This window comes from Chiloscyllium punctatum, chromosome 45 (assembly GCF_047496795.1).
Source record: "Chiloscyllium punctatum isolate Juve2018m chromosome 45, sChiPun1.3, whole genome shotgun sequence".
NCBI classification, from domain to species: Eukaryota; Metazoa; Chordata; class Chondrichthyes; order Orectolobiformes; family Hemiscylliidae; genus Chiloscyllium; species Chiloscyllium punctatum.
Window position 1 is genome coordinate 9,517,073 of NC_092783.1, and position 21,236 is coordinate 9,538,308.

Below are 21,236 nucleotides of genomic sequence, written 5' to 3' on the forward strand. Positions count from 1 at the left end.
TTGGGCAGGAGGTAATGGTGAAATTAAAAGCTACCTCTCTGTAAGATTTTGTGAAAGTCAGCATTGCGTGCAGTTCTGGTCTCCTTCCTATCGGAAAGACGTTGTGAAACTTGAAAGGGCTCAGAAAAGATTTACAAGGATGTTGCCAGGGTTGGATGATCTGAGCTACAGGGAGAGGCTGAACAGGCTGGGGCTGTTTTTCCTGGAGCGTTGGAGGCTGAGGGGTGACCTTATAGAGGTTTACAAAATTATGAGGGGCATGGATAGGATAAATAGGCAAAGTCTTTTCCCTGGGGTCGGGGAGTCCCGAACTAGAGGGCATAGGTTTAGGGTGAGAGTGGAAAGATATAAAAGAGACCGAAGGGGCAACCTTTTCACGCAGAGAGTGGTAAGTGTATGGACAGAGCTGCCAGAGAATGTGATGGAGACTGGTACAATTGCAACATGTGAGAGGTATTTGGATGGGTATATGAATAGAAAGGGTTTGGAGGGATATGGGCCGGATGCTGGCAGGTGGGACTAGATTGGGTTGGGATGTCTGGTCAGCGTGGACGGGTTGGACCGAATGGTCTGTTTCCATGCTGTGCATCTCTATGACCACACAGCAATTTGTTTACATTACTTTTGTACAACACTCTTAATTCTCACATGAGCTGTAGACATCGCTGGCTAGGCTGCCATTCATTGTCCATCATTAGTTGCCCTGAAGATGGTGGTAAACCAATTTCATGCAAATTAATGATGCCCTCCATAAAACTCTGTGCAGGGTGGAAAATGCAAAGGACCCTGAGCAAACACTAATGCGCACATAGGATCACAGTTCACTCCATCATTTACAGCCATATTACATTACAAAAAAAAACACATCTAAAGAAAAATAGCCCCATCACTTCACAGCATCTTTGTGAAACAAGAGAACAGAGTCAAAAGCACAGCAAGTCAGGCAGCATCCGAGGAGCAGGAGAATCAACGTTTCGGGCAAAAGCCCTTCAAAAGGAATGAGGCTTGTGGGTGGGGGCTGAGAGATAAATGGGAGAGGGGTGGAGTTGGGGGAAGGTAGCTGGGAAAGCGATAGTGGATGAAGATGAGGGAGAAGGTGATAGCTCAGAGGGGGCAGTGATGGATGGGTCCAGAGGTCATTGCCAAGTTGAAGGCTTGGGACTGGGATAAGGTAGAGAGTGGGGATGAGGAAGTTGTTGAAATTCACATTTACCCCGTGTGGTTGCAGGGTCCCAAGGCAGAATATGAGGAGTTCCTCCTCTAGGCATCGGGTGGTAATGGTTTGGTGGTGGAGGTGGTCCAGGACCTGCATGGCCTTGATGGAGTGGGAGGGGGAGTTGAAGTGTTCAGCCACAAGGTGGTGGGGTTGGTGGGTGCAGGTGTCCCAGAGATGTTCTCTGAAATGATCTGCAAGTAGGTGTCCTGTCTCCCCGGGGACCACACCAGGTGCAATGGATGCAGATGACATCACTGCTAGAGGTGCAGGTCAACTTCTGATGAATGTGGAAGGTTCCCTTGGGGCCTTGGACGGAGGTGAAGGGAATGGTGTGGGTGCAGGTTTTGCACTTCCTGCGGTAGCAGGGATAGGGGCCATGAGTGGAGGGTAGGCTGGTGGGGGGTGTGGACCTGACGAGGGAGTCACAGAGGGAATGGTATTTTCAGAATACTTATAGGGTTGGGGAGAGAAATATATCTCTGGTGGTGTGGTCAGATTGGAGGTAGCGGAAGTGGCGAAAGATGATGCACTGTATGCGGAGGTTGGTGGGGTGGAAGGTGAGGGCCAGGGGGTTCTGTCCTTGTTACATTGGGAGGCGTGGGGTTCAAGGGTGGTAGTGCGTGAAGTGCAGGAGATGCATTGGAGGGCATCAACCACCACATGGGAAGGAAAGTTGCGATAGTGGAAGAAAGAAGCCACCTCGGAGTTTGAGGTGGAATTGGTCATCCTGGGAACAGATGCTGCAGAGGCTGAGGAATTGGGAATAAGGGATGCCGTTTTTATACGAGGTAGGGTGGGAGGAGGTGTAGTCGAGGTAGCTGTGGAAGTCGGTGGGCTTGTAGTATACGTCTGTGGTTAGTCGGTCACCAGAGACGGTGATGGAGGGATCCAGGAAGGGGAGGGAGGTTGCCAAGACGGTCCAGGTGAATTTGACGTTGGGGTGGAAGGTGTTGGTAAAGTTGATGAACTGTTCAACCTCCTCATGGGAGCACGAGGCGGCACTGATACAGTCATCGATGTAGAACAGACCAACCATGGAGAGGTTTTGGAGTTGGGAATGGTGGTAAGTGGAGAAAGAGAGTAGTGAGGGAGGTATGTTAGTATTGGCAGTGAAAATGTTGCAAATAATATGATCATCTCGTAGATCCCAAGATTCAGGAGAAACCCATTTGAAAACCTATGGTTTATGAGATATTTTGGATGAATGAAAATGTATCTGGCATGTTGAAATTGACACTGCACTGATAACTCAACAGCAAATCAGATGGAATGCTGCTGAATGGAACCTTTATACTCGTGCCCATAACCATATTCTGTTACCCTGAATTTAGTAATAATCCATACAGATAAAAAATATAATCTAAAACCAGATCAATAAAACATTTTACGACTAACATACAATAACCATGTTTCAGCAATAACCACACATCTGAAACATTCTAACTTACAAAACTAGACCATTTAACCTCAGCCATTTCAGTCACTCGCTTGAGTTCAGAATGGAGTTCAATTGCAGCAAAAATGTAACGTTCAAAAATCTCATACTAGACCTTGCTTATTAATTTCATCGTGTAAAAGGTCTTTCATTGCTGATTCCTCTGCAATATCTGATGGGATTTCTCCTTCACTGTTAACAGCAGCAACATTGGCTCCATTATTTATTAAATACCTATGCAAAGACAAAAAAAAACATTAAGTTTCAAATGTACATTAACTAGGAAGCGCAATGCAAACAAGCTCAAAATCACACAGGATGGAGCATAGAATGTATACCGCAACTTTCAAAGTAAGGACATTGTAAAGACATCTTTCTATTTTTTTTTTCCATTTTGGACTGAAGACCAAAACAGGAAAAGTGCAATTTTAAACCTAGAACTGTTGGAAGAATCATTGCACTATTGAACACAAGTCACTGGAACTCATTATGGGTTTTATTTACATTGTCATTTTTCTTAAAAGATGGGAAAAGATGTCTAAGACACCATGGCACTTGTTTGTTTGTGCAATTAGGACCCAGTTGTGGAGGGCAGGACTCATCAGCAGTACAACCCTCCGAGTGGCTCCTGGGCAGATGAACAGAGAGGGTGTGAACAGTACAGACAGAAGCCTCCAACTGTTTTCTCCACTGTTAACATTCATATCTGTCTGACTCTGTTTGTATGTGCATAGGGGTTTAAAGGAGGGATTATAGTTTCAGCAAAAGTTATGCAGCCATTAGTGTTTTATGCAGGCGATTTTAAGACAATAGACTGTTAGTAATATAGCAGGTCTTTTTAAGAGCCACAAACACATCACTAGGAGTTAAAATAACAAAAAGTTATCAATCCTTCATGTCATAAAGTCTTCCAGCTTTATGAGAGACTACTGAAACACAATAGCGTCAGACTGGGCTACTAAACTAACTAGAAATACAATACCACAACTAAGATGAATTAAATCAAGTGTAAATTATGTCATATTTAGAAATATTTTGCCGGCAATATAAAGGTGTACATATTATGAAACACTACTTTGAATCAAATCACAAGCCATGACATTTAAAACATTTGCTCTCACGGGAAACCTTTGCACAAGAGTTGCATCTCATATTAAGCTGACATAAAGGTGCATTTTCCACTTCTTTGAATCTTGAATACATTGATTCGGAACACACTTTACAGGACAAATACTGAGAAACACTGCATTGATATTAAACTTATGGAAAGAAATAGTCAATTCTGTATTATGGTCTGACATTTGTATATGCCATTTAAAATAACTTACTTCAAATACATGAGCCAGACCACATGCCAAAAATAAATTCAATAAAAGTGCAAAATAGGTGAGACATAAATAATCATCATAACATGCTACTACCGGAAGGGCACTCATAACTGTTTAATATTTTATGATAAGCTTGACATTCTACGGATTGCATTATTATGTCCACACTGCTCTCTTCCAGAATTCATGAGCAGCACCTTTTTTTTGTCCTGTACATGAACTTGGAAATGTGAAAGCTTCTAATTACAATTACAGATTTGGTCCAACATCAGTGCCAGCAATCCTAGCTTCATGGTGCTACTTTTATCAGCAGCTTTAATTTTTTTTTTAAAAAGGCACTGATTTCCTTCAGATTTTAGCTTTTGTGGAAACCAAAAGTACGAGACAAAAATGGGTAAGATAAAGATGCTGTGCAATTAGAAAGTCATTTAAAATGAGGTTTCTTTTCCTGCTTAAAGAAACATTTATAAGCACTAATTGTCCTCTTTCATCCTTATTTCTACAGAACCTTGGAACTATATGAAGGTTACAAAGAACAAATCCTTATTATTTGTTAGATCATTGAATTAATTTTTACTCTTAATCCAGCATATCAAAGAGCCAAAAACTTCTGCTGAGACTAGACCAAGTCTGTAATCACCCAAATATCTTCAAATGCACAGCAGGGTCCCAATGACATTAGTTTCTTCTGTAGCACACCAAGGATATTGAAGGAAGAGTGTACAAATTGCAAGGGCAATGTCATAATCTTTCAGTCTTACTTCCAATTCAAGGGAGGTGCCAGAAGACAGGAGAATTGTAAACATCATGCCATTGCTCAAAAAACGTTTAAGGATGAGCCCAGCAATTTCAAGCCAGTCAGTTAAACCTGAGTAGTGGGGAAACTTGAGAAATAATAATGTGGGATAGAATTAGGAAACACATGGAAAAGCTAGGTTGGTCAATAAGAGTCAACATGTATTTAGAGTCAGAGAGATGTACAGCATGGAAACAGACCCTTCAGTCCAACTCACCCATGCCGACCAGATATCCCAAACCAACCTAGTCCCACCTGCTAGCATCCCATAACCCCCCAAACCCTTTCTATTCATATGCCCATCCAGATGCCTTTTAAATGTTGCAATTGTACTAGCCTCCACCGCTTCTCTTGGCAGCTCATTCCATAAACACACACGCTGTGTGTGAAAATGTTGCCCCTTAGGTCTCTTTTAGATCTTTCCCCTCTCACCCTAAACCTATGTTCTCTAGCTCTGGACACCTCCACCCCAGAGAAAAGACGTTTATTTACCTATCCATGCCCCTCATGATATCATAAACCTCTATAAGGTCACCCCTCAGCCTCCGACGCTCCAGGGAAAACAGCCCCAGCCTATTCAACCTCCCCCATAGCTCAAATCCTCCAACCTGGCAACATCCTTGTAAATCTTTTCTGAACCCTTTCAAGTTTCACAACATCTTTCTGATAGGAAAGGGACCAGAATTGCATCAATATTCCAACAGTGGCCTAACCAATGTCCTGTACAGCAGCAACATGACCTCCCAACTCCTGTACTCAATACTCTGACCAATAAAGGAAAGCATACCAAAAGCCTTCTTCGCTATCCTATCTACCTGCGACTCAATTTTCAAGGAGCTATGAATTCTAAAGGGGGAATTGTGTTTAACTACCTTGCAGTTTTCTAAAAAGATAACAGAATGGGCTTTTTTTTTTAAAGATTAGATTACTTACAGTGTGGAAACAGGCCCTTCGGCCCAACAAGTCCACACCGACCCTCCGAAGAGCAACCTACCCAGACGCATTCCCCTACATTTACCCCTTCACCTAACACTACAGGCAATTTAGCATGGCTAATTCACCTAACCCGCATATCTTTGGACTGTGGGAGGAAACTGGAGCACCCGGAGGAAACCCACGCAGACAGTTGCCTGAGGCGGGAACTGAACCTAGGTTAGTGGCACTGTGAGGCAACGCTGCTAACCACTGTGCCACGGATTGATGAGTGTAATATTGTTGAGGTGGTGTACACAGACTTCCAGAAGGCATTCAATGCAGTGCCACACAATCACGAGAGAAAGGTTACAGCCCACAGAATGAAAGATAGTAGTAGTGGGGATAACAAAAAAACTGGCCAAGCGATAGTAATGGTCACTGCATAATTTTCAGGTTGGAAAAAGGTTGGCTGTGGAGTTCCCTCAGGGTACTCTTGCCTTTCCTGATATATATATACACATTCATGATTCAGATCTTGGTATGCAGAAGACAACTTTAAGGATTGTAGGTGATAAGAAACTTGCAAACACAGCACACTCTTATGAGAGCAAGTGTAGACCTACAAAGGCCAGACAAGTTGTTGGAGTAGGTAGACAGATGAAGTTCAAAGCAGCGAAGTGAAAGCTGATCCACTCTGGTTGGATTGAACATGAACAGAATAATATAAAATAAGGGGTACAGCAAACTTTTATTAACCAGCACCCAAGGAACCAGGAATGTACCAGTTCATCAAATATTCCAGTCGACCAAGAGGTCCAAATAATCAATGTAAAAACACACTAAAAAATAGAATCATAACACGGGGGTAAATATATCACTGTTATACCTTATCTGCAGCAGAAATCAGAATAATAATTCAACACTGCCTTAAATAAACCTTAGCAACCAAAAGCCTTCTCACTTAAAGCGTTAACTGACTACTCGGACTTCACAAATATCATGATTTACAGTAATTTTCCTGTATTTTAAGTACATAACTTTTGCCAGTTTAGAAATTGCTGGTTAAAAAGTAGGGGGACTGATATGTATGCATGCACATACCATTGAAAATGGTAGGACAGATGAAGAGAGCAGTTAATTCAACAAACGGTATCCTGGGCTTTATTAAAAGACGCATGGAATACAAGAGCAAGGACATTATGCTGAAGTTGTGTAAGGCACTTATTACACCTCAACTGGTATCCGGTGTACATTTATGCACTGAGAGGATGTGAATACGTTGGAGAGATGTAGAACATGTTTCAAGATGACGGCACTAATACTGTAGGTGGCGTCCGGGCTCCTGGGCCAGTCCAATCCAGGCTGGCCGCAACTTTCTCTCACTCCTTTTTCGTCCTTTCCTTTCTAGTTTTTTTCCTTTACTTCATCTCCTGATGTCATGAGTAAGCCAGTGCGATATCGATAAAGCACAGCTACAATGATAGCAGTGCCCAGAGCAGTGACTCTTTGCTATGGTAGGCCTGAAGAATGATTTTGGGGACTCGGTGGGTTGTTGATGAAGGCGGTGCCTGCAGCAGGGACTCCTTGATGTGGTTTCTCTGATGTATAGGACCCCTGACAGGGTTGCTGCTGCTATCCCTGGAGCAGGAACTCCTTAAGGCCCAGGACACCTTGCAAAACCCTCTGTTCCTGGAGTTGTGTTTGAAGATCCTTTGTACAGAAGATGCACTCTTTTTATGTAATTTCTTTTCATCACTCAAAATAGTGCTGGGTTATGGCGCCAAAACATTTTTCACTGTATCTTTCTAAGTATATGCAACAATAAATAACACATATTCAATTTACACAAATGGTTTCAGGGATGAGAAACATCAGTTACAAGCACAAATTGGAGTGTTTGGAACTGTCCCTCTTGAAAAAGAATGCAGCTGAGAGGGAGTTTTGACAGAAGTTTTCAAAATCATGGCATAGCTGGATAGATTAGACTGGTAGGAACTCCTGATCGTAAAAGGAGAAGGAATAAGACAGCACAGATTAATGTGATTCACAAAAGCAGTAAATTTGATACAGGAAAGAAAGAATCACAGCTAGTGGTTCAGGTGTGGAATGCATTGCTTGCAAGTGTGGTAGAGGTAGACTCAAGTGGAGCATACATGCAGCTATTAGATGATTATTTAAATTGAAACGAGCAAAGGTATGAGGAAAAGGCAGGGGAATGGCAAAGTGCTGATGCAGACATAACGGACCAAATAACTTCCTCCTGTGCCATAACACTTTTGTAATGCATATATGTTTGTACTAGTACTTCAGAATAGTTTCTCCATTAAGGTGGAGACAGTAGAGGCAGAATTGTCACCTACATTTATGTTCCAAAAGAGGGAGGGAGTAAATTTGGTATCTACAGACCATAACAGTGATGGAAAATCAAATAGTTGGATTATAAAAGAACAAAACTAATTTTTATTTAAAGATGCATAGAATCGTAAAGAACAGCTGCATACAGTTTGATTTCTGCAAATGTATCTGAAGAACCTGACTATTCTTTGATAAAATAACTGAGATAGTTCATGAATGTACTGCAGTAGACATGCATTTAGACTATCAAGAGACATTTGATAATTTTTTAAGTAATGGAGTTAGTTAAAAAAAAACAGAAGCTCAATAGTAAAGGGATAATGCCATCTTGAATACATAATTGGTCAAATGATGAGAGTTATTGTATAGTGGTGAACAACCATTTTTCTGACTAAAGGAAAGTACACAGTGGGGTTCCCCTCAATGGGTGGTATTAGCACTACTGTTTATCTTATGATAAATCACCTGAACTTAAGTAAAGGAAATATAAAGTTTGGGATTGGAGATGCCAGTGTTGGACTGGGGTGTACAAAGTTAAAAATCACACAAGGGTATGTGTGAGAGTGTAAAGGGGTGGAAGTCTGTGAGAGGGTGCATGTGTGTGTGCGCGCTTTTCGCTGTTGTCTGTCCCGACGTCTGCCTTGGAGGATAGTCACCCGAAGCTCCGAGGTCGAATGTCCTGGCCTGCTGCAGTGTTCTCCAACTGGGAGGGAACACTCCTGTCTGTTGATTGTTGCACGGTGCCCATTCATCTGCTGCCGTAGCCTCTGCTCAGTTTCACCAATGTACCATGCCTCAAGGTATCCTTTCCTGCAGCATATGAGATAGACAGCATTGGCTGAGTCACATGAGTACCTGCCACGTACATGGTGGGAGGTGTCCCCACGCATAATGGTGGTATCCACACTCTGACACATCTTGCAGTGCCTATCGTGACAGGGTTGTATGGAGTTTGCCTGAAAGCCGGGCAGTTTGCTACGAATAATGATCTATTTGAAGTTTGGTGGCTGTTTAAAGGTGAGCAGTGGAGGTGTGGGGAAGGTCTTGGTGTGGTGCTCATCCTCATTGATAATGTGTTGCAGGCCGCGAAGAACATGGCGTAACTTTTCAGCTCCTGGGAAGTACTAGACAACGAAGGATACCCTGTCGGTTGCAGCACATGTCTGTCTACTGAGGAGGTTATTACAGTGGCATGTGGGAATTGGCGATCGATGAGTTGTGCATCATACTCCATTCTTAGGAGGGCATCCCTGAGAACTTCCAGGTGCCCGTCATGTTCCTCCACATCTGAATAGATCCGATGTAGGCATAGGCTGTTTTAACATGCTTTGGATGCAAGATGGAGAAGTGTAGCATTGAGAGGTTGTCTGTGGGTTTGCAATAGAGTGTGGTGCTGAGGTGTCCATCCTTGATGGAGATGCATGTGTGCAAGAATGAGACAGATAGTAGAGAGTCGTCCAATGTAAGTTTGATGGTGGGGTGAATTTGTACTTTCAGAGTTGCATTGTACTTTGCTCAAAAGCTGCATGAATCCATGTAAGACTCTGTTAACTCATTTTTTAGATTAGAATCAGTCTAAACATTATGGCACAGACAACAGCACACAGGGGGCGAACACCTTCAACACATTGCCTGGGCTGACACCAACTGTTGAAGTTAACCTGAGAATATAACTTTTTAAAAAATGTTTTGCTATTTACATATGAAAGAAATGAAACTAACATGGTCATTCTAACAGATGAGAGACTTAAACAATGAAGGTATTTTTCAATGTATAATTTCAGTTACATCATACTGTAAACTTTTGCGATAAATTCTGTGTTCTACAATTGTGTACTCCACAACCATCTGATGAAGGAGCAGTGCTCCGAAAGCTAGTGCTTCCAATTAAATGTGTTGGACTATAACCCGGCATTGTATGGTTTTTAAACTTTATAAAGTTTGCTGATGTCACAAAACTTGGCAACACAGTAAATTGGGTTAACAGATTAGTAACAGACTTCAGATACAGACAAGCGAAATGATGACCCATACCTGGAGGAATTGCATGCAGATGAATTAGGAAAACTGTATAATCTAAAATGAGGCAAAAGGGTGGAAGTCTACCGCAGCAACATGTCCTCTCTATGCAGTTGAGGATGGGCAATAAATGGCCTAGCTAGTTATGCCTGCAACTGATGCACAAATTTTAAAACTTCTCAAATTCTTAGGCAAGTTGATAAAAGCAGTTAAAGAAAACACATGACTTGCTTGGCTTAATAAATAATGGCAATGAACACAATACAAAGTAATTCAAAAAATCCCTGGTCAAGTCTCCATGGATTAAAAACTACAGATTTGGGCATCACTCTTGAAGAATATCAGGGAAAAGATGAATTAGCCAAAATGTTAACAGGGAAGATGATATTGACTGAAGGAGAAGTGGAGATGGCTCTCTTTGCTGCAGAGCAGATCAGGGAGAGGTATTCAAAATTTTAAAGGGTTTCAATAGAAGGGATAAATCATACCTTTAGTAATTGATTCCATGACCAGAATTCATTTATTTGAAATAACTGGTAAGGATTGTTGCTCATGAGGTAGCGGCATCAAGAATGGAGGAATACTTCCTTTCCTTCTCCACCAGTGATTTGCCCATTAATACAGTGAAGTGCGATCTAGTTTGATGGACAAGTGGTCAGCATTTTGAACAGTTAGTAACAAGCTCCTCCTCGTCATTAAAAAGTTATTACTGCCCAACTTAAAAGTGAAAACTATGGAAGGTTTGTCATTGGTGGATTGAGTATAGGACCTCGCAGGGGAGGTGGTTTTCAGCCATTCGGACACAACTCAATCTAGAAAACTCAATTTATAGGAGTTTTCCCTGAATACAGAACAACAACCTTGGTTATCCAAATGTCAATTATCCGAATTTTGGATTATCTCAAGGTCCTACAAATACGTTATCTGAACAAAATACTCCCCACCCATCTCGTTCGGATGATCGAGGTTGTTCTGTATTCTTAGAGCCAACTTTAAAGGAGAACACCAATGTTTGTTCAATGACACTCCCACTGAATGCAGTGGATGCAATAGAGAAGTGGCCAACGGCTTCACATCACTGATACACAGTCCAGGTTTCACTGCAATTGTGCCAACGATTCCATACATTGACTTTTGTGGTCTGCAAAAATCCTTGTTGTTACACTCTTAATGCTGGAGTTTATCATAAGCTGAATTGAGGCAGCTGATCTGGTGTTGGAACTCATCAATGCTAACACACGGTGTACAACAGGACCACTATACAGTTACAAATTGAAAGTAAAATGAATTACACAAGCAAAATACTGTAATTTTAGTACTGATGTTGAAAGCTGGTTTCAGTTTAGCAACTGTGCTAACTAGCAGCTGGTAAAGTTTTATTTTAAGCAGTGAATGAAAAAAGTGCTCCTAACCAAAGTTAGATGGAAGCCACACTCAGCCTCTAAATACAAACGATATGCATTATTTAGGCACATTTCAATATTTCATTATTACTGAGAACCCAGTTCTTAGCCAGGACTGCTTTATTGATTTATAATTCCTTAACCTGTTTGGGCTCTCCAGTACTTCAACCATTGCTGTGAATCTAAGCAGTAGCATTAGGTCTAAGATAACGAAGCACATGTCAGACAAATAAAGGTCAAACAAAATACATTTACAATGTTAATTAATCAAAATGATGTGCATTACTATTTGCAACAATATGCATGCAAGTTTACAGCACTGAGTCAACAATCATAAGGTATTAATTCAGCAAATTTACTTAAAATACCCAAGCAGATATTAAAGCACTACTTTGTTTGATTGCACATATACTGAGGAACCTTGATTGTCCAAAAGACATGGGCGGGGAACATTTTGTTCAGTTAATCGAATGTCAGATAATCAATGCTAAATAACATAGTTAACCATGCATCGGGATCTTGCAATCTTGCTCGGAACATCCAAAGTTTGGTTAATCGAATGCTGGATAATCAAGGTTCATCTGTAATATTACCAAGGTTCAAACTGGTCGAGCTCAGTCCAAACTTTGAATAAAAAGTTAGTTTTTTGAAGGCAGGTTTCAAAAGTAAGATTATTTCGCGTTTTGGAAACTTATTTTAAAATAATATTAATACATAATGTTTTAATATTATATAAAATACGAATACAGAAAATTGCAATATATATATAGAAACACTGGTAATGTCTCTGTGTGCCAGTTAAAAACACTATGTAAATATACTGGCGGCTGACCTTGAATGAAGGACACTTAATATTTCAACCAAAATTGTGGAGGACTTTCTTTGCACCCCCAGCTGAAGACCTATCCATAGTTAAACACGTGAGGATGTTTAATATTTACATGATGGCAGTTTCAAACATAAATGAAAAATAAAGGCTGCCATCTCTGGTTGGCAAGAATAAACTAAATTTGATTATAAAGACAGGCATGGTGCTAGAGTCCATACACTCAGGTTGGTAATCACTTAAATTTCAATTCATAGTACAATGATAATTAAGATTAAACATGTTTTAATGTGCACGACTGTACAATGGTATTTTGCCTCCCAGCACTCTCAGTGAGTCAGCCCTTCAATTATTGCATTTTCTATTTCCAATTTTCAATAAATTTCATGCAAAGAAAAAACTGCAAAGTGTCCTAGTGGATTATGCTGCTTGTTTTTCTTACTTCGTAACAAACGATTTTCACCTCTAAAGAGAAGCACTACATTCCAGAGTTCTGAACATTTCATAATTAGGTCAATGGATTTTTTTTAAAAATGCACTGTATCACTGAAACAACCCACTTCCTTATGACCTAAACTAGCAGCTTTTGATCAGTCAGTTATAAGAGTAATAGCTTGCCCAAAGCACTTTAGTGATATATAGGGCAAATACTTGCAAACATTATACAAATTTATACTTTATGGATTATATTTAGTTCAGGAACAATAAAAATAGTTACAATCACAGCATTTCACAGTTTTGCAATAAAACAAACTTCATTCATCCTGTTTACAATATAAATTCTTTGCACACAACAGGATGCACCCTTGCTTGCTGAGGGATATAAGAATCAAGATTGTGGAAAAAAACAACCATAATCTTCCAAGCCCCTTGCATACAGGAAGACAATTCCAGAGGTTAGGGAAATGCAAATCTCACATCTCTGCCCCAGAAATTATCGACCACTCCATTCAACCTCAATAGTGGGGAAGCTCTGAGATACAATAATTTAAGCAAAATTGACATTTGAAACCATGTGGATTAAATTGGGAAAATCACAATATTAGTATTTTTTTGGGGGGGGACAGGGGGTGTGAGTTTAATTAATACAACTGAGCACTTTTTGGAAAGGAAAGAGAGGATTCATTAGGAATGAATTATCTTCCCCTGTGCTGTACACATTGCTAAGTGATTACCAACCTGAGTATATGGATTCTAGCACCATGCCTGTCTTTATAATTTAATTTAGTTTATTACTGAGCAACCAGAGATGGCAGCCTGCATTTTTCATTTATATTTAAAGCTACCATCATGTATATATTAAACATCCTCAAACGTTTTAATTATGGATAGGACTTCAACTGGGGGTGAACGTCTTTCAAAGTTTTTGTTGAAAAACTAAGTGTCCTTCATTCAATATCAGCTTTCTAAGAAAGCATTTCTAGTGATTCCACTAGCCATGTTTGCTCCAGCCTGATAGCAAAGCAAAGGAAATTGAAAAAGTATGATCACTTGTCTGTCCTTTTTTTTCCACCTTACTCTGCAAAATACAAGTTGTCTGGTCACCTTCCAATTGGTGGATATGTATCCGCAAAACTTTGCCTACAAACCCACCCTTTAACAAAACATAAGGCTGGTTAAAACAAAGTCTTATCTATTAATAGTAAGCAGATCAGAGACAATGAATGCAGCTGGAACGTGTATAAACTGTCTAATAGAAAGAAAAGCATAATAATAGAAAATTGACAGATAAAGGGGATGACATTAGGAGACATGGCCATAAATGAAGTCCAAGGAAGTGAATTTTAAGGAGGATCCTAGAGCAGAAGAGGAAGATGGGGAAGCAGAGCTAAGCATGGAGCAAATTGGATAGCCTAGCAACCGCTACTGATCGTTAAGAGCAGAAAGAAAAAAATATTCAAGAGGCGAGATAGAGAAACAATTCAGAAAGAGTTATAAAGTTATAGCTTTAACAAAAGTAAGGGAGCAATGAGGCCTGGAAATGACTTAAAATAAAGTGTAAGAATCTTAGACTGCAGACCTCAGGATACTGAGAACCAATGTAAACTTGCAGAGACAGAAACAATAAGTAAATCTACCGACTGAAATATGGGCAGTACAATTGATAGTACGCCTGGCACACTATAGTCAGGAGGTTGCAAACATGGGTGAAATGTTTGCTAATCGTTTGGTAAAGGCAAGGAAATAAGCCATCTTTGTAAGTGGGTGATAGGGGACAGTACCTCATCTCACTGTTGAGTAGAATGTTGAAGTTGTGAACAATCAACCAACCCAAGTAGTTAAGAAAGAATGTAGAGATGAAATATGTGGCAGGAGCTGAATGTGTGTTCATTTAGAAAGCAAAGTCATCGAACAATACAGCAAAGTACTGCAGTGGCTTCGTCACTGGACTGGCACTTCAGAGATTTGAATAATTTTCCAAAGAAGTTACATCTCACAACAGCTTCAGTTTTAAAACCAATGGAAGTGTTAAGTTCCCATTAAAAAATCTTTGCAACTAACAAAATTGAAAGAAAATATTTTTAGACTCATTAGATAATGAAAGGCTAGCAACAGTAAAAGTGACAACATTAGGGACTAAAAAAGAACTATACAGTAAAGAAGGTGGCATGTGTGAGGTATGAAATAAGCACTTGCAATCTGTCATAACAAAGATGATGCTATCAAAATAAGAGTTAGACAGGAAGCACATAAGGTACTAGATGAACTAAAAATTAATGAATTAAAGGTCTGAGAAAGACTTTAATATTGAAAAGTCACTTCTACTAAGTAGGATGTATTTGAGGATACTGAACAAACTATGGTGGCATTAACTACTACTTTCTTGGATATAGAGGGGTGGTTCCAAAGCACTACAATTACTACATGCTTTTTTGAACACAGCATAAGAATCAGTCCAACAAATGCAGGTAGGGTTAAATCAATCTTAGTGACTAAAATGCTTTTAGAAATGCAAATGCAGATAAAATTAAACAGTCACTTCAATTAGCATTAATCAATTACTGGTAGTCAGCATGGATATGTTAAAGACAAATTATATTCAATCAAACTGATTTGAGTATTGCTTCAAGAAGCACAGAAAGATAAGTAGTGCAGTTAATGTGGTGTAGATCAGCTTTGAGCAAATAAGGTGCTATGATGTTGTGGCCATAACAGAGACATGGGTTTCTCAGAGGCAGGAGTGGTTGCTGGATGTTCCAGGGTTTAGAGCATTTAAAAAGAATAGGGAGGGGGAAAAAGAGGAGGGGGTGTAGCACTACTAATCAGAGAGGGTATCACAGCTACAGAAGCTTCCATTGTCGAGGAAGATCTGCCTACCGAGTCAGTATGGGTGGAAATTAGGAACAGCAAAGGAGCAGTCACCTCGTTAGGGGTTTACTACAGGCCCCCCAATAGCAGCAGGGAGATGGAAGAAAGCATAGGTCGGCAGATTTTGGAAAAGTGTGGACGTAGTAGGGTTGTTGTAATGGGTGACTTTAACTTTTCCAATATTGATTGGAACCTCCTTCGAGCAGAAGATTTGAATGGAGCTGTTTTTGTAAGGTGTGTTCAGGAGGGTTTCCTAACACAGCACGTTGACAGGCCGACGAGGGGAGAGGCCATTCTAGACTTGGTGCTCGGAAATGAGCCGGTGCAGGTATCAGATCTTGTGGTGGGAGAGCATTTTGGTGATAGTGACCACAACTGCCTCACATTCTACATAGCTATGGAGAAGGAGAGGATTAGGCAAAATGGGAGGATATTTAATTGGGGAAGAGGAAACTATGATGCGATTAGACATAAGTTAGGAAGCATGGATTGGGAGCAATTGTTCCATGGTAAAGGCACTATAGACATGTGGAGACTGTTTAAAGAACAGTTGTTGCAAGTGATGAATAAATATGTCCCTCTGAGACAGGCAAGAAGTGGTAAGATAAAGGAACCTTGGATGACGAGAGCGGTGGAGCTTCTCGTCAAAAGGAAAAAGGTAGCTTACATAAGGTGGAGGAAGCTAGGGTCAAGCTCAGCTCTAGATGATTACAGGCAGGCGAGGAAGGAGCTCAAAAATGATCTGAGGAGAGCCAGGAGGGGGCACGAGAAAGGCTTGGCAGAACGGATTAGGGAAAACACAAAGACATTTTACACTTATGAGAGGAATAAGAGAATGGTCAAAGAAAGAGTAGTGCCAATCAGGAATAGCATAGGGAATTTGTGTGTGGAGTCTGAGGAGGTAGGAGAAGCCCTAAATGAGTGTTTTGCTTCTGTCTTTACGAAAGAAACGAACTTTGTAGTGAATGAAACCTTTGAAGATCAGGTGTGCATGCTGGAATGGATAGAGATAGAGGAAGCTGATGTGCTGAAAATGTTGTCAAACATTAAGATTGATAAGTCGCCAGGCCCGGACCAGGTTTGTCCTCGGCTGCTTTGGGAAACGAGAAGTGCAATTGCTTCGCCACTTGCGAAGATCTTTGCATCCTCGCTCTCCACTGGAGTCATACCTGAGGACTGGAGAGAGGCAAATGTAATTCCTCTCTTCAAGAAAGGAAATTGGGAGATCCCAGGCAATTACAGACCAGTAAGTCTCACGTGTGTCGTCTGCAAGGTGTTAGAAAGGATTCGGAGGGATAGGATTTATGACCATCTGGAAGGGCATGGCTTGATTAAATGCAGTCAACACAGCTTTGTGAGGGGCAGGTCATGCCTCACAAACCTTATTGAGTTCTTTGAAGGTGTGACTAGAAAAGTTGATGAGGGTCGAGCTATGGATGTGGTGTATATGGACTTCAGCAAGGCATTTGATAAGGTTCCCCATGGTAGGCTCATTCAGGAGGAATGGGATACAGGGGAACTTGGCTGTCTGGATACAGAATTGGCTGGACAACAGAAGACAGCGAGTGGTAGTAGAAGGAAAATATTCTGCCTGGAAGTCTGTGGTGAGTGGTGTTCCATAGGGCTCTGTCCTTGGGCCTCTACTGTTTGTAATTTTTATTAATGACTAGGATGAGGGGATTGAAGGGTGGGTCAGCAAGTTTGCAGACGACACAAAGGTTGGTGGTGTCATTGACAGTATAGAGGGCTGTTGGAGGCTGCAGTGGGACACTGACAGGATGCAGAGATGGGCTGAGAGGTGGCAGATGGAGTTCAACCTGGATAAATGCGAGATGATGCATTTTGGAAGATCAAATTTGAAAGCTGAGTACAGGATTAAGGATAGGATTCTTGGCAGTGTGGAGGAACAGAGGGATCTTGGTGTGCAGGTACATAGATGCCTTAAAATGGCCACCCAAGTGGACAGGGTTGTTAAGAAAGCATATGGTGTTTTGGCTTTCATTAACAGGGGGATTGAGTTTAAGAGTCGTGAGATCTTGTTGCACCTCTATAAAACTTTGGTTAGACCGCACTTGGAATACTGCATCCGGTTCTGGTCGCCCTATTACAGGAAAGATGCGGATGCTTTGGATAGAGTTCAGAGGAGGTTTATCAGGATGCTGCCTGGACTGGAGGGCTTATCTTATGAAGAGAGGTTGACTGAGCTCAGACTTTTTTCATTGGAGAAAAGGAGGAGCAGAGGGGACCTAATTGAGGTATACAAGATAATGAGAGGCATAGATAGAGTCAAATGCCAGAGACTATTTCCCAGGGCAGAAATGACTAACACGAGGATTCATAGTTTTAAGCTGTTTGGTGGAAAGTATAGAAGGGATGTCAGAGGCGGGTTCTTTACACAGAGAGTTGTGAGAGCATGGAATGCGTTGCCAGCAGCAGTTGTGGAAGCAAGGTCATTGGGGACATTTAAGAGACTGCTGGATATGCATATGGTCACAGAAATTTGAGGGTGCATACATGAGGATCAGTGGTCGGCACAACATCGTGGGCTGAAGGGCCTGTTTTGTGCTGTACTGTTCTATGTTCTATAACAGACCTCAGCAAGTTAAAGCCCAAGGAGTGAAAAAAAACCACAGCAGCACACGTTTGAAGTTGGACAAATAACAGTAAATAGTGAGAATGAACATTTCTTTTTCAGATTGCAGAAGCAGACATTGGGTTCTCTAGGACTTAAGAAGTAGGATCACTTCCTTCCTTGATCAATATTAATGATTCAGTCTCGGGTACACAGGTCACAATTTCAAATTTTGCAGTGGATAGAAAACTCCATGACAGTGAGCAATGAGGAGGACAGTGAACAACTTCAAATGGACAGGGTGTAGAAAGAGTAGATACATAGCAAAAGAAATTTAAAACAGAAAATTACTAAGTTATACATTTTAGTCAGAAGATTGAACAGAATCAATATAAAAACACAGGATATAATTCAAATGGAATGCAGGAAAAACAAGACATAGGCTGCAGAACATATTAAAATAAATTTAAAAAGGCATACAGAGGCCTGGATTTCATTACTAGTGCCACCGAGTTCAAAACCAAGGACACATAACACTGATCTGGCCTCAACTGGAGCATTGTGGCTAATTCAAAGCATTGTACGTCAGGAATGATGTGATTGTTTGAGAGGATGCAGAAAATATTTACAACAACAATTCTTTGATTTTATGAGAAGACGGCCTTTCAACCCATTCTGTCTGTGAAAGACTACTTACCCAAAGAGTCAGCAGAACTGGTGGAGAGGTCAATCTGATTGGCACCAGCACATTTGTAGCAGCTTATTCTATATTTACAGGCAATGTCCCAATTTTATAGCACATAGTTTTATTTAGAAGGAAAATAGGAGAAGTAGGCAATTTTTCCATCAGCCGTTAGTTCGACTTAAGATGATCACGGCTGATCCTCTACCTCAATGTCATATTCCCACACTCACTCCTTAACTTTGACACCTTTAGCTTTTTCGGTCTTAAATATATTCAGTTACTTCATATCCATAGCCTCATGTGGTAGAGAATTCCACAGGATCACCATCCTGAATGAAGAAATTCCTCATCTCAGTCCAAAATAGACTACTGTGTAACTGGAGACCTTGACCCTTTGTTCTGGACTCCCTGGCCAGGGGAAACATCCTCCGAGCACTAGAATTTTATATGTTTCAATGAGAATCTCATTAATTCTTTTCAATACAAGCCCAGAGACCCAATGTCTCCTCTACGATAAACCTGTCACAGAAATCATGCTGGTGGTCATTCACTGTACTCATTCTGCAGCAAGTATATCCCTTCTTCATTAGGTGACCAAAACTGAACATAATGCTTCAGACAATGTCTCACTCATACTGTAAAACCGAAATAAGTCTTCCTTGCTTCTGCAGTCAAAACCTCTTGCAATGAAGGCCAACATACCATTTGCCTTCCTAACTGCAAGGTGCACTTTCATGCTTGGTTTTAATGATCAGTGTACCTCTGTATATCAGCCTTACCCAACTTATCACCTTTTTTTCTGACCAAAGTAGACAACTTTATATGTATCCACATAATACTGCATCTACATATTTGCCCATTTGCTCAACTTGTCCAAATCATTCTGCAGCCTCCAAGTCCTCATGACCATGCTCACACATCTAGTGAAATATTCAATTCCCTCAACAAAATTACTGATAAAAATTGAGTAGCAACCGGCCAAAGCATTGACCTCTACAACACCCCATCTGTTTTTGCCTTCCTAACTGAAAACATTCCATTTAGTCCTACCTGTTGCCCATTTGCCAACCAATTCGCAATCCCATGTACTTTTATTTTCCACAATAGCCTCTTATGTGCAAGTTTATCAAAAGCTTTCTGAAAATTCACATACATTGGATTTCAGTCATGTCTTCAAAACAAGCTCCATTTATGTTAAAAATTATTTCCCTTTCCTAATCCATATTTACTTTCTATAATACTGTTGGTATCTTTTAAATATCCTGTTATCATATCCTTTAGAACAGAAAATAACATTTTCCCTACAATTATGTGCAGGTAACTCTCTGTAATTTTGGTTTTCCTTCCTTCCTTTCTTAAACAGTGCTGGGACAGTTCCAGTACCTTGAGAATTTCAACAACAGGTGCAAGTCAAAAAAGAGGCCCTTGTTGGACGTGATAAGCAAGGCAAAGGGAATGGTTAGTCATTGCTGAAAATGCTTTGGCTACAATGTCAACTACAATGAAATGATGGAAATCTCACTAAGATATAGAAAAGAGAGAGCAATTGCGGGGGTGTCTTGATAATTTCATAGGTTACACAGAGGTCAAGGAAGGATACAAGCATTATGATTAAGGTAATAAAAAGATCGTTTGTGACCAGTCACCAGACAGTTCTAATGAAACATCTTTGACCTGAAACATTAAATGTTTTTCTGCTCAAATGCTATCTGACCTGTTGAGATTTTTACAGCTTTGTTCAGCATCTGCAATATTTTTTCTATTGTTTGCAGGTCACACAGGACTTTGATTAGTGCTACAGGAGATGTCCTGATTAGATAGATTCAAACATGGGGTTACAGGAAATATATACTTACATATCAGAGAGAACATTGTGTTCAAGGACTTGAGCTGAGAAATGCAATGGCTTCTCTGGGATTCTAAGGATTATGGCTATTATTTGTCACAAAATATGCTTTGTTGGAAAATTCATAGAAGCTAGATACAATTTACTTTGACTCGTGATATGAAAATAAATACATCTGTTCCGACTTAAAATAATTAAAAATGAGAAATTAAATCAATTTTGTGCTGGAAGCAAAGTTTGATATTCTGTTCAAACATGGAATGGTGTTGACTTGGAGAAGTAATTGAGTGCGACCAAAGTTAAGAAAGGCAGCAAGCAATTACAATTATTTCCACCAAAATCTGCAAAATGGCAAACATTCTTCTTTATAAATTCACACAATGCCAGGTTATAGTCCAACAGGTTTATTTGGAAGTACTAGCTTTTGGAGCACTGGTCCTTCATCAGGTGGTTGTAGAGTATAAGATCGTACGACTCAGAATTTATAGCAAAAGTTTACAGTGTGATGGAACTGAAATTATATATTGAAAC

General features: G+C 40.5%; 1 protein-coding gene across 3 annotated transcripts in view; it reads right to left on the reverse strand.

Annotated features, from left to right (window-relative positions):
• Positions 1–21,236, reverse strand: part of LOC140467148 (protein phosphatase 1 regulatory subunit 12A-like) — a 271,396-nt gene that overhangs the window by 177,972 nt on the left and 72,188 nt on the right. For all 3 annotated transcript variants that reach the window (XM_072563240.1, XM_072563241.1, XM_072563242.1), the window contains exon 3: positions 2,767–2,885. In XM_072563240.1, the coding sequence (XP_072419341.1) occupies positions 2,767–2,885 (119 nt within the window). The remainder of the gene's footprint in view (positions 1–2,766; positions 2,886–21,236) is intronic.